The sequence below is a fragment of the Physeter macrocephalus genome, chromosome 11 (assembly GCF_002837175.3).
Source record: "Physeter macrocephalus isolate SW-GA chromosome 11, ASM283717v5, whole genome shotgun sequence".
Taxonomy (NCBI): Eukaryota; Metazoa; Chordata; class Mammalia; order Artiodactyla; family Physeteridae; genus Physeter; species Physeter macrocephalus.
The window spans coordinates 144,378,429-144,393,585 of NC_041224.1; the positions used below are offsets into that span (position 1 = coordinate 144,378,429).

General features: G+C 38.7%; 1 protein-coding gene across 1 annotated transcript in view; it reads right to left on the bottom strand.

The window, feature by feature from the left end:
• Positions 1-15,157, bottom strand: part of KCNH5 (potassium voltage-gated channel subfamily H member 5) — a 346,085-nt gene that overhangs the window by 243,713 nt on the left and 87,215 nt on the right. Inside the window, exon 7 of the mRNA XM_024117436.1 lies at positions 7,241-7,667. Coding sequence (XP_023973204.1) covers positions 7,241-7,667 — 427 coding nt within the window. The remainder of the gene's footprint in view (positions 1-7,240; positions 7,668-15,157) is intronic.

Here is a 15,157-nt window from a genome sequence, read left to right on the forward strand (position 1 = left end):
TCCCCTGCATCGGCAGGCGGACTCTCAACCACTGCGCCACCAGGGAAGCCTCAAAAGTATAATTTTTTTCTCCATAATATTCCCTGAAGTTCTTCCCTCTAAACTCTTTATTAAATATATTCCATATAAGACACATCTTATTCTCCATAAAACAAGATATGCACTGTATATGAAAAGCCCTAAAACTTTTAAGAGACACCCCTTCCTTTTCCATATTAACCTCATCTCCAATAACCAGTCCAATTCTAAGGACAGTGGCATAACTGTGCTAACCGAATCTTAGATATACAGAATGTTAGTACTGAAAGGAACCTTAAAAGTCATTTATCTCAAATCTGCATTTCACACTTGAAAAAATTAAAACCCAAAGAGATCCAAAAACCATCCAAGGTCACACAGGCCTTTGCTCCACCTTATTCTGTATTCTCCCAATCTCTGAGTCTCACCATCTTGTATTTATTTCCATTTCCTATGGAGGGAGTGAGGGCAATGCCCATAGTCTCAGCTTGGCTTTTATCTGAACCCCACAGAGAGTGCTAACTGAGCCCATGAACTGGAGAATATGATGTGTGGCATCAGTCTCCACTGCGTGACGCTGAGTGACCAGTGTGTAACTAAGTGTTCCCTGGTGGCTCTTAACCACCCACATGGAGATTGAAATTTCCTGTTATACACATCCCACTCCCCTGCTATTCTTCTAAATGTGCTAAACCATTTATTTGCCAGTGAATTACAGAAAGTCCTTAGACTCTTTGAGCTACCATGGATTACATCCTATTTAAAAATTGCAGATTAGCATTATTATAACTGGGTTTCCTCTCTACCAATTAAACCTAGGCAATTTTCATATTTTCATATTTGTAGTTTTTCATTTTCCTTTGCTTTATTTTTAAGGACTTAGTTTGCATGGCATCCTATCAGGACAGATTCTGAGTGTCATATACCACGTGAGGTAGGCTGCCTCAATTTAGCAACTAAGCAGACAACAATGGAAAGAGAGAAAAATGTTTTTAAATAAAATAAATACCCAAATATTTATAGTCCTTTGAAATATACTGTCTACATGTTTACTAATGTATTTAATATTTTATAGTATATTAAAACAAAACAAAGCAAACAAAAGCTAACAAATTTATGGTTGGACATGATTTATGGCAAAAAGTTATTCACATTTTTGTTTCTTTTTTTTATAAAATTGTAGTGAAAGATGCAAATGTAAAGTTTTTTATAATTGTTGGATTAAACTAAAATATTTTATGTGATTATTTAGTAATGAAGAAGGAGCTAAGCAATTGCTTTCTTGATAAATCTTTAAAAGAGGATTCATAAAAATACATTAAGACAAAAAGGATAATCATAGCAGAATATTCCAATTCATATTCCTTTGTTTTATAGCCATCAGAACAAATCATCAGTGTATGAAGGTGCTTTCTAAATAGAAGCAAAATCAGTCAGTCTGCTAATCTTCGGGAAAAAAAAAGGAAGTTACTAGGGGCTCAATAATAAGATTATATAAATGAAATGGATTTGAAAATATTTCAGGAAGGCATCACTAAGTATTTACTGAGCAAATTAGCAGAGATTACCCACATCTTGATCTAAAAAATAAAGTATGCTATTCTCCACAACTGCTGCAGAACTAAACTTCGAAAATGCTCTTTTTCACAAAAGCCCTTTAGTAGTGAATTTCGTGAATATCAGCAGAGTAGTCAGGTTCACTCAGAACTGACTGTCCTGTGGTAGTAATGGCTGCTACCAGAACCAAGGAGTGCACTCAAAGCATAGAGCATGCCAAAACTAAGAGAAGACAAATTTGAGGTAAAAAACACATGGTGCTAGGCGTATGTAAGAAACAACCCTTCCGGATCTGGAATCTGAGCAGGAGGGTTCTCTACCTTGAGGGAATGTAGGAACAAAGGATATAAGCCTAAGAAATCCCTAGCTAGCAGGTAAGAGAAATACTCTGGGATCCTGCTGACATAGAAGAGATCAAGAGGAAACATAAGGTGACTGGGATTGAAGGGAGGCCGTGGTCATAAACTTTGAAGATTTGTCTGATATCAACAAGGAGACCTTTGACACTGTGGTCCAGGACAGAGTCATTGCTTTTCTCATTATAATCACTACCTACAGCTGTAAGTATACATAATGGCCTGCCACAGGGAACCCTGACCCTCTGCCTGACAAACTAAAAGGCCTTTGTTCAGCTCACAGAGAGACATTCTGACCCTGCCCACCTGTGAATGGCTGCAGAAAAGAAGAAATTAACACATCCCTTCCCTGATGCAGGCCAAGCAAGAAGATTTTGCAAGACAAATGGCCTTTTTACTTTTCTTCCTCAACTCTTCGCCTCTCTGTTCTATAAAAGAAACTGGCATCCAGGCCCCGATAAGATGGTTTTCTGGGTACACTAGTCTGCCATCTTCTCGGTCTGCCGTCGTCTTTCCTTGCCTCAACACCTCGTCTACCGATTTACTGGCCTGTCTCGCGGTGAACAGAGCGAGCTGGGACTCAGTAACAGAAAGAACCAAGGAGTCTCAGAGGAAAGACCATTAAAGAAAGAAGAGGGCTCAGAAAGTCTCTAGGAACTGGAATTGCTGCCATTGAAATTTTTAAATTTTGCTGGAAGGCACAAAAATTTCAGATGACTTTCTCCAGAAAAATGAAGCTATCATTTACAAGCAGTGATTACTTTCTCAACAGAAAATAGGCACTTGGTATCTCCAACAACCTTTTGACAAAACATCTTTCTCAGTTATTGAGTTATAAGGTTACAAGTGGTGCTTCTCAAATAGCCGGAACAGATTGACTAGATCCCAGCACAGATGAAAGCATAAACCGGTTTTCTATCTCCCTCTTCCCTTACTCCCCTTTCTCCATCACACACACACACACACACACACACACACACACACACACGCACACACACGCGCTAAATCCCTGGCTAGGTCTGTGGCTGGTAACACATATTATTAGGTTTTGAGAACACTGGTGGTTTGTTTTCCTTTGTTTTCCCTGGTGCTACTGAAACTGAGCAGGGCCCTATGGGGCTCCCAGGCACAGAGGCCTTTTTGTCCCCCATTTCTTATAGGCAAGACTCCAGCCTCCATGACCTTCCCTGAGTTCCAAAGGGCAGATTTGAACAGTTGCAAATCAGGGAGGAGCAGCCAGGAAACCACCTGAGGCAAGATTAAAGGGACCAGGGAAGCTCATCAAGATTAGGAGAGTGACCACCTGAGACCCTGCACACACCCTAATCTTGTCAGCAACCCCACCCTTTTGAAACTGCAGAAGAAAGAAGAATGCAGGAGGACTGTTACCACCTTGATCCTTATTGCACACCCCTGCCCATGAGCCCTGACTATAAGACCTCTCCCTATTCCCCAGGGAGCGGGGCACAGTTCTTGAGGTGCTACCCTGCTGTGTTCCCCTCTTTGCCTGGCAAAGAATAAAGCCACCCTTTCTTTCTCCTCCAAAACTCTGTCTCTGTATCTCATTTTGGCATCGGTGTACAGGGAGCCAATCTCAGGAAAACAATTATACTAAGATCACAAACAGCTGAAATAGCCACATTTGGTTGATATTTTGTGCATGTGTGTCTAATAACTTTTGGAATTGTGGGAAGTTACTGTAACACTTCATGGGTCTTAACAGTTTTCTATCAGTTTCTTGGGTTGTTGCAAAGGAAATATTCCATGAAATTACTAAGGACCCAAGAACTAAGAAGGAAATTAAAAGGTATCTCCTTGGAACACTCTGGCTATAGAAGCTGGATTTGTTCAGAGGCATAAAAAGCAAACCAAATTCGACAGGTAAAAGATGTCAGATATTGGTTTATTCAGGTGTTGAAAGGAGATAGCAGAAACTCAGGAAGAAAAGGATCCTCTTTATGACCAGAACTTCATCTTGAAATTAAGACAGGAACTGACGAAGAGAGGAGAAAGAAGTTTTGATATAGCAATATAATTAGCCATACATGAAGTAAAGAAGAATGGGACCAACTGTGAACTAAATGAAGTTTTGAAAACTCAACTGAATCTATGTGAAAATTTCCAATGTAGGTAAATTCAGAACGTAGATGGTAAAAAAAAAAACAAAAAAATGGTGGGAGAAAGGGTTGTTGGCGCTTTTAATGACTAGCCTCTCAGAACTTACCATCAGGCCTCATGAGAGACTTAAGATTGGGGCAATCCAGCTGAAGGAGCTGCTACACTACCACAGGCAGACAATACAGGTGAGCTCACCAGGGCTTTCACAAAGGAATCATGGCTAAAATTCAGAGTGTGCATTTTTCTGGCATGTATGTTCATCAGAGACCTAACTGGGGCGGATTCAATGACAGGAGATTCCTATTATAATCATCAGGACATCTTCAACTTCATTCATTCATACAACAAATTTAGATTGAGCATGGCATTAAGAATTATTTAGAAGTTGAGTATATAGAGGCTTTTAAAAGGTAGACAAAGGCCCTAGTGTCATGCAGCTTACATTCTGAAGAAAAGAAAAACAGAGTAAACATGATTTCAGGTCTTGGTAGATACAATGAAGAAAAGATTAAAGGGAAGAGAATAAGAGTGATTGGCATTGTGGTGGTTTTTTATAGGAGGGTAGCATTGAGAAGAATTTCTGAAGAAGTGTTTTGAATGGAGTATTTTGAAGGTAAAGCCAATAAACTTGTTATGAATAGATGTAATACATGAAAAAAACAGGAAACTAGGATGATTCCCAAGTTTTGGGGCCTGAGAAACAAAGTAAATAATGGTGTCCTTCAACTCTACATAGATTTTATTTTTCTGTTATTCTCTTGTTGAAAAATCAAACTACACTAGTGTGTCTACTCTGCAAAATAGTTTGACAATTTCTTTAAAAAAATAAATAGACACTATACGTCCCAGAAATCTCTTTTCTGGGTATTTATCCCAGAGAACTAAAAACTTATGTCCAAACAAAAAACTACACAAATGTGCATGGAAGTTTTATAGTAATAGCCAAAAACTAGAAATAATCAAAATGTCCTTCAATGGATGAATGATTAAACAGCAGTATATCCAAACCATGGAATACTACTCAGGAATAAGAAGGAACAAACTATTAATACACTCAACAACTCAGATGGATCTCAAGGGTCTTATGCTGAGTGGAAAAGGCCAATTTCAAAAAATCACATTTTGCATGATTCCATTTATATAGCATTTTCAAAATTACAAAATTATATAGATAAAGAACAAATCAGTAGTTGCCAGGGTTAGGGAGGCTTGGGGGAAGGGGTGAGTATGACATGAGGGAGATCTCTGTGGTAATGGATCAATTCTGTGTCTTGATTTCAGTGGTGGTTACAGAATCTACACATGTGATAAAACAACACAGAACTATATACACACATGGTACCAATGCCAATGTTGATCTTGTACTAGAGTCATATAAGATATAACTATTGGAGGAAACTAAGGGAAGGGCACAAAGGCCCTCACTATACTGTCTTTGCAACTTCCAGTGAATCTATAATTCAAAATAAATTTGTTAATCTAACTATGCTCAAGTATAAGGCAAAATGTATATATTAAAAATAGTACAGTAATAAATACTACATCTGACAAAACGTTGCCTTCTGAATTTATAAACCACCATTTTTGCCAATACATCTTACCACTTTCAGGGTGTAGGCAGTAGTTTAATTAAGAGATCATCAAGATCTCTTTGTAAGAACATTTTCCTCCTAAAAGCCTCTGGAGGAAACAACACTTGGAATTCTCACTCTCCCTCTGTTATTTTTAAGCAGCAAAGAGAACCTGTGTGTTCTTGTTTCTGTACCTGTACAAAGGAGTACAGAAGGCTAAACAACTGTTAACATTGGCGACCAATAGCTTGCAGACATTATGAACTCTGAAAAGTACCTTGTTTAGACCCAAGATACTGACCTTTCATGAGTCAGCCAACATTCCTGAACTCTAACGTTTTTCCCATTAGTGTCATAACATAAAATTCTATAATGTGGAATCTCAAAAAGGATGGCTTAGACCAAAAACCAATTACCATGACCCAGAAGCTTAAAAGGTGCTAATAACACTAATCATAACGCCAGTCCTGGGACTTCCCTGGTGATCCAGTGGTTAAGAATCCGCCTTCAATGCAGGGGACACAGGTTTGATCCTTGGTCGGGAAACTAAGACCCCACATGACGCTGGACAACTAAGATCCCACATGCCATGGGGCAACTAAGCCCGCGCACTGCAACTACTGAGCCCGCACGCTCTGGAGCCCATGCGCCATAACTAGAGAGAAGCCTCCACACCACAGCTAGAAAAGTCCGCGTGCCGCAAGAAAAGATCCCGTGTGCCGCAACTAAGACCCAAAGCAGCCAAATAAATAAATAAAAATAACTCCAGTCCTAAGGTTACTCTAGGTCTCAGAACTAGGCTTGGATAAATCATCAAAGTCAACGTGAGAGTGTGTATGGTGATGAAGTTCCCCTCAAAAATCTCCTTTTTCAACATTTTCTTTTGTATGTATTTCCTTAATTCTGATCTTTTGTATCATCCAGTCTCAGTCTGAGGATAGAATACTTGGTCCTTCACTCCTGTAGAGAGAATTCTACTCCCAAGAACGTCATCAAGACATTTAGTACCCAGGTCTGTATGCTACATCCTAGACACTTTTGTCATTGCTGAATAAGCTTACATTTACTAATACTTTCATCCTCTCAGACCGGAATATATTCCAGCTAGAATTTTTTAATGGAGACTAGATTTATAAACTCTTTGCCTAGTCTTAATTGTAAAAGCCTACCTAAAACTAATTATTAAATAAAACATTTTCTAAACAGGGTATCTCACATCAGATCCTGTCTACTTTTTATGAATTTTATGCATTGCCCACTAAACCTATGGAATATGCCAGATGCTGCCTTTCTAGATATTGGTCTCCTTTTGGAAACAGCTCTGCCAGGTACAACGCTATGAACAGAATTAAATCAAAGAGTTCCCATTCTAATTTTTTTATCAGTCCATTCATATTGTTTTTCATTTCATGTGCTAAAACATTCTAAAAAGTAAAATATATTATTTTGCATTTTTATTTTTTAAGGCTGAATAAAAATTAAACCAATGTAAATGATATGAATTAAACATTTTTCTGAAGACAAAGTAGTTTCATTTACTCCTGTCAGAGACTGAAGCCTGGAGAATTATCAACAACAATAATTTTTTTAAAAAAAGAAAATAAAAGAAAAGATACTTACAGCCAACCATCATCATGGCCACGGAAAACATCTTTTCCACATCTGTGGTAGGAGCTATGTTTCCAAATCCTATGGTTGTAAGGCTTGTCATGGTAAAGTAGAGAGAGGACACATACAGTGAATCCTTGCTGGGTCCTCCTTCCCATATCCCTGCACTGGTATTGTATCGATACGGAGTCCCAATGCTCAAGGCCAGCTGGTAGAGCCAACTGTCTATTTGGATGGTGTTTGTGACTTCATCGATGACCTCATAGTCCCCAATGCTGTACCATATGCAGGCCAGCCAGTGAGCAACTAGTCCAAACACACACACCAGGAGCACAAGGACCGCTGCTCCATATTCTAGGTAATGGTCCAATTTCCTGGCAACACGGCCCAGTCGCAAGAGACGCACCACCTTTAAAGAACTGAAGAGACTGCTGATTCCCTGAATTAAAAAAAAAAGAAATGACACAACACTTTCAGAAAAGAAAAGGCTAAGGAAAACAATACAGTGGTTCACCTTAAGGAACTCAATCACCATTTATATACTAAGAACATACACATACTACAGCTCCGACTTTAAGTCAACAACAACAACAAAAAGCTGAAGTGATAAAGAAACTTTTTAAATGCAGATTCCTTCCCACCAGGAAATAAGATATTTGTAGATTATTAGATAAAAAATCTTTTCATTAGGTAAAGAAGACAGAGTTTATTTTCATAAGTGAAGTATAAATAGCACAGAGAAAAACCAAAGGAGAAAATAGCTCAAATGCAATATACTCAGAGTATAGAAATAGGGTGATGAATTTAGACCTTTTATTTCTTATTCCTACAAAACTTTTCCTGTACTCTAAAAGATTTAATTTTATTTCTTACTTTATAAATGCTACGAACAGCAAAACTTCTGAAAAAGGAATCCTAGTTTTAGTGTCAAGCAAACAGGAAATACTTCTGTGTATATGAGAATGAGCAAATGCCATTATTTCCACCACCTCCTGCCACAGTTATGATAAGCACTAAATTTGTAGAGCTGTGAAAAAGTGAAGAGTTGAACCTAGAATGGGAACATACCTACAAAACTCTATCATCTTCTGGCAGTAGTCATTGAAAAGAATACTATAAGGGAATGGCAGCAAGAAAATCCATATTTTGTTAAGAAGCTTAAAACATCAAATATAGCATTACCCAAATGGAAACACAGTACAGACTTTATTCAATCAGTGAAGTTCTCAAAGTTACTTTTTGAGGAAGCATGTGATAAGCCACCCAGGTAGAGAGGGTAAAGCCATTCCTGGTGCATGAGGAAAAGACAAAGCAGTGACCCAGGACCCTCTCATCTGATCATCACCTCCAAGTCTCAAGGAGTCCATGACTTCCTTACTGCTAATTCTATATCCCAGGGAGGAGACAAGGCATCTAACATAACCTACTCTAAACTTAAGTCTGATCAACATGGAGGAACTGGTTGGTATAGTAGAACAGATGTAACATTAATGAGACTCTAATTATGGCATCGTAAAGTTACAGTGAAAAAAGGCTGGGAATGCATTTGGTTATACTCTATATGATAGTATATATTTGAAATTTTGCACAATAAAAATTTGAAATAGAGAGAGAGAAAATAAAGAGAAGTAGAAACAGGAGACCTTATGGAAGCAAAAAAGGAACAGGAGCATCCTGACAGTTCTCTGTCTCAACCTCGATAACCTTAGGCCTGGCTCTATTTCTATTCCTACTCTCAAATGCTGTGGCATATACACAGACTTAAATCAATTCTTATTTCACTTGAACACTTGGGGGAGGCAGGGATATTGAACTTTAGACAGTAAGAGTAGCATTAATAAAATTCAGAAGATGAATTGGCATAATTCAATGAAATGAGATGTTGAAAGGTAAGAAGATTCAAGAGAGCCTGGAAGCTCTCAAAAAAGGAACTACATAATCATGAACAAGAAAGAAAAAAATAAGTTTTTATTGAGGATTTCTATGCGGCAGGCTCTGAGTTGTGCCCTGGGGACATTAAGACAAGTATGCCTTGCTTCTGCTCTAAAGAAACCCATAGTCAAAATGCATGAAAAACTCAAAGGGTTAAATTAAAAAATAAAAACAGTGTTATTGTAGATGTTGTCCTCCACTTAGCTCCAATTTTTAAAGGAACTGTATTACTTCTATTTAAATACTGGGTTGGCCAAAAAGTTCATTCGGGGTTTCCTATAAGATCTTACAAAAACCCAAACGAACTTTTTGGCCAACACAATACTACAGAGAAAATTATTTCTACTGGAATTCTTTTTTCTAAAAACAGCTAAAAACAAAAGAAGAAAAAACAGAGAGGAAACTTTTAACCCCATTTAAACTAAATACTACCCACAACCCTCAACTAGAATGTAAAGAATCAGGACCCACTAGAATTAGGCCCAAATAACGGGAGGACACACTCCCCTGACCTCTGATGTAGGCAGATCTCTCCAAGAGGAGGTGATCCACCCTGAGGGGTACCTACTCTGGACTCCACTTAATCGAAAAGCACCATTTTCTATAGCCATGTCCAATATTATTTAAATGTTACAAAATGTTTGGTAAGTATTGTAAACTCTCTCTGTCATAGGTTCTATGTCACCACTTTCTCCTAGATCTTAGCCAACTCCCCAGCTGACATCTCTTTCAAAATCATTTTCTGGGGCTAACCTTATCCATGCTTCATTTATGTGTTAGGATTCTCATTACGATTACCCTCAGCCTCTCCTGGTTGATTTATTGCATGCCCATGTTTCAACTGACTTCTATGAGTTCCTGATACAGAAGCCAAATACCTGCTGTACATTTCCATTTAGATATTCCATAGGTGTTCAAAAGGTAATATGTCCCTACTCTTGTGAACAACATCGTTATGAAACCGGTCTCTCAGACCTGGGGCTGAGCACCCCCTTTCCTGTCACATCCAACCGGTTATCAAGTCTTGAGGATCTCAGCATTCAAAGTGCTCAAAATATACCTGAATAAGTCTCTCAAAAACATCCCTTCTTTCTTATTCTCAAGGCCATGCCTTGGTCATGGCTTCATGTTTTTTCTCAATGTGTGACAGTAACAGCCTCTCCATCAGCCATATTACCTCTGTTCTCACTCCCTTTAATTATGTGATCACACTGTATAGGCTACCAGCCTGCTATCATTTTACATCATATATATCTAATCATGTCCCTCTCTGGTCTAAAATCTTTAGTATTAGCTCATTACCTATAGAATCAAGTATTCACTCCCTACTATGACATGCAAAGCCCTTCAGGACCTAGCATCTGCCTGTCTGGTCAGCATCTCTCCCAGCAAGTCCTCCTCCTGCTGTCTAGACTCCTGCCATGCTCAACTATGTGCAGTTCCCAGAGTGCCCATGCTGTTTCATGCCACATTAACAATTTGTCCCCTCTACTTAAAGCACTCTTCCCTCCCACTCTCTTGGTGGCCGGGGTCTTACTTATAGTTTATGGCAGAGACTCTCTCCTCCATGTCCATTTCCCTGACATCTTCTCTCCTCCCCCACCATCTTCACTGTTATACCCACTGTGACTTAGGTGTCCTTATTTTGTATTATCATATACACTTTGCCCATCTCTATTAAAACAATCGTCAAAATAGCACTTTATTACAAGTCTCTGTTTGCATGTATGGTATCCCAGGAAACTCTAAACCCCTTGAAGAATGTACCTAGTGTCAATTACAAAGCATGGCATATATTAATAGGTTAAGCAGTCAATACATTCAATAAATGTATGAAAAACTTTTTACTACACAAGTAAATGTGGGTGGGGTGAATTGAGTGTGTGGTGGGGCAGGGAGGGGGCATAGTTAATAATCTTATGTGATAGGTATCATTACTAAAACATAGCCTAGAAAAATTAAATAATTTGACTAAGTTCATGCAGCTGGTAAGAGGAGGGGCCAAGAATCAAACATAGGCAGTCTTTTCCACACTCCTTGCACTTCACTATCTGACCTCATTCTGAACCTCACTATATCTAGAGCATAATGTGCAATTTAACAAATCACATTTGTACCAGCAGTATTGTCTTAAATACAGGCAGTCTCTATAAGACTGAATAAAGGAGATTAAATACCTTGCCTCCCATTTATTCCCACCCAGGCCCAGCAGTGGCCCACTTAGGGGTCTGTGGAGGCCCCAGAACCCTAGAGAGTCTGCAATTCTCTAACATGGACCAACTCATTTCATTCTCACAATACCAGGACTCCTATCTCCACTGTTCATAGGAGGACACTGAAGCTCAGACAGGTTACACAACTTGTCTAAAGTCACACAGCTAGCAAGGAATGGACCTAGTTCTTCAGATTCTTCATGCATTTCCCACAATAGCCAACTGCTGTGCAGTCTTCCGGTCCTTATCCCAATAATCACTGCAATATTAATCTTCTTAAAAGACAGTATCGAGCATATCCTCCAGGGGCTCATTATAGACATTAAATACAATTTCTACAGGCCTTCAAGGTCCACAACCCCATTTCTGTCCACACTGCCAGGTCATTTCCAACCATGCCTTTGCCAAGCAGTAGTGCTCCAGTCAAACCAAACTCCTTTTTGCTCTCACACATAACCCCAAAGTTTCATCTTTTTTTTTTTTTTTTTAGTTTCATCTTTTAATTTGTCCACAGTGTCCCTTTCATCTACTTATCAAACCAGAAACTGTTATTCAAAATGAGTAATACAGAAGTTTTTTCTTTATTTGGAAAGTTTTGTGTTTTTTTTTGCGGTACGCAGGCCTCTCACTATTGTGGCCTCTCACTATTGTGGCCTCTCACTATTGTGGCCTCTCCCGTTGCGGAGCACAGGCTCCGGACGCGCAGGCCCAGCGGCCATGGCTCACGGGCCTAGCCGCTCCGCGGCATGTGGGATCTTCCCAGACCGGGGCACGAACCCGTGTCCCCTGCATCGGCAGGCGGGCTCTCAACCACTGCGCCACCAGGGAAGCCCTGGAAAGATTTTTTTTTAGCTATCTCATTCTCCACTGTTTTGTATCCAAAAGAATTTAATGCAATTACTATAATCAAAACTCAAAGTTAATGAGTTTGTTCTAAAATTTGATGAAATACTTAAAACTTGAAACAATCCAAATGTCCATCTCCAGTAGAATAGATAAATAAATCACTGCACCTTCACTCAATGCAATACTATCCAGAAATAAACATGAACAGACTAGAACTATATGAAATAACAAGAATGAATCTAAAAAGTATCATACTGAGCAAAAGAGATTAGACACAATAGTATATATTGCATGATTCCATTTATAAAAGTTTAAATACAAATGCAACTACTCTTAGGGATTAGATGTCACTAGAAGTCAAAGTGGCTTCCTTTGTTTGGGGAGGGGTAGTGACTATGCAAGATATGAAAGGGCTCTGGTAATATTCTGTTTCCTAATACAGCAGCATTACTGGGAATTACTAGGTGTGTCTGCTTTTTGAAATTCCTTGAGCTCTATATGTAATATTGATGTAATTTTTAAAGAATGTTTTATTTAAATATCAAAACAATGTTAAGGAAAATCCATTAGTCACTGTTGTGTTGTTAAGGTTAACATTTCACCACGGTACATAATTCAGATTAATGATTTCTTCTGCATCATGTGATTTGGGGAGGGGGGAAGAGGTGTCATATTCAACTCTATCTAAAATAAGAGATTTTACTTATTTTATAACTCACCCTCATAACCTTTAGATTGGTCCTCAAATTATACTTCTTTTACATACATAATTTTTTTTTAAGAATTTTCTTTTTGATGTGGACCATTTTTTAAAGTCTTTATTGAACTTGTTACAATATTGCTTCTGTTTTGTGTTTTGGTTTTTTGACGAGACATGTGGAATCTTAGCTCCCCAACCAGGGGTCGAACCCACACCCCCTGCATTGGAAGGTGAAGTCTTAACCACTGGGCTGCCAGGGAAGTCCCCTCAAATTATATTTAATCCCTTGTTGGGAATTTTAATTTAACCCATATGGTAATACTGGATACTTTGACAGGCCAAAATAAAATGACTCCCTTCTCTACTAATACCTTTTTATAACAACCTCTTGATTCTGTGCTTTCCACCAGTTTTGTCTGCTCATTCATTTTCTGCTTAATTTCACTCCATGCTTTCCAATCTTCCTGTGCCTTCCTCTGTACTCCAGTGGCATTCTGCCTCTATCCCAATCTCTGAGCTCTTAGCTCACAAATCCCTGGGGTTCCACTGGTGGAAGAGAATATCAAACACATCAAATGCATAATAGAACACAGCAGGGTTAATGGAGAACTTTCAGTCATCAGCCTTCCTTTCTAGCCAGTTTCCTTACTTGAAAATCCCCTCAGGCCATAGGAGCATAAAGAAAAACATCCAGGAGATATCTCAGTGTTATTAACTCTTCAGGATATTTTTGTGGATTCCCACATTAAAGAGCTGTGGGATGTAATCAGCATAAAAATAATGGCTTACAATGATAAAGCCATTTAAAATACAAATCAATTCTCTCATTTGATTATCACTAAGGATAGTAGGCAAATAACTCAGCTAGTATTCTTTCCTACTTTCTTCCCCCCTTGCTTTATAAACAAAAGAGGAATGATCAAAGAACTTTCTTGTCCAAGGACACATGACAATTAAGTGGGGGTGAGACAGCAGGAGTACAGACTTATAACATCCAGTTGCTTGGTTTTTCACCTACATCTAGCATTCTCGCACACAGGATGTGTAGTAGATTCTTTGGAAAAAAAATAGCTCGGGTCATTTCCTTCCCTGTATCCATACCCTTTGGCAATGTGACTTTGCAACCTCTCCCATCAAAAGATAGGGTCTATTTCCCCATCTTGACTTGAGTCTAGACTGGCCTTATGACTTACTTTGGCCAACAGAATGTGGTGTCAGTGACACTGTGCCAGTTCCAAGCCTAGACCTCAAGAAGCATAGCCTCCAGTCATGGTCTTAGAACCCATGGCCATTCTAAGTTGCCATATGAAGAATGAAGGCTTTTGGAGGATGAGAGACCATAGGAGCAGCCTCATGACATCCATCTGAGCCAGCCCGGATCACTTAGCCACCAGCCATCTCAGCCGCCTACCAGAGATGTACGGGTGAACTTCGTTGAGATAAGCCAAATCTAGTCAAAGTCAGCAGAATCACTCAGTTAGGTCACAGGAAAATGAGTTAAATAAATGGTGATTGTTATTATCCATAAAGTTTTGGAGCAGTTTGTTATGTGGGGAAAAAAAAGCTAACTGATACATATGTGAGGAAAGCATATGTATTTATGTGCACAGTATTTCATACTTGTTTGACTTAAAATGGGGGCAACATAGATATGTATGTGATATAGAAGTCTCATTTTAACAAGACATTCTTCCAAATAGGTAAGATATGAATATATAAAATAAATTTTAATATGCAATTGTTAGATATTATTTACCTTTTGTATTGGGAAACATGTCACTATTTTGCTTTGCAAGAATTTATGCCAGTAAATATTCCATGAGAACAAAGAACTCCAAGTTATTACTTCATAAACCTCCTAAATAGTTCTTAAATCCAACCTCACCTAAAGCTTGCCCTCACCCTATGTAACTTCAGTTTCCATGTGGATGACCCTGCTGAAAACCTGGCCTCGCAGCTTCTCCACCAATTCATCTCTAACAATCTTTTCACTTTTCCTTAGATGCCCACTCCCGAGGTCATAATCTGAAATTTGTCATATCTAAAACGTTTTCCGGCTCTGAAATCTTAAATTGAACCATCTTGTTTTCTGACCATATCTTCTTCTATGTTGAGCTAAACCGTCCAATTACATCAACATTCAACCTTATTCAATCTCCAGTCTACTGACAGATCTGCTTTTTCCCAATCTATTAACCCCTCCATTCTCCATTTTCTTCTTTATGTGGCCCCATAATT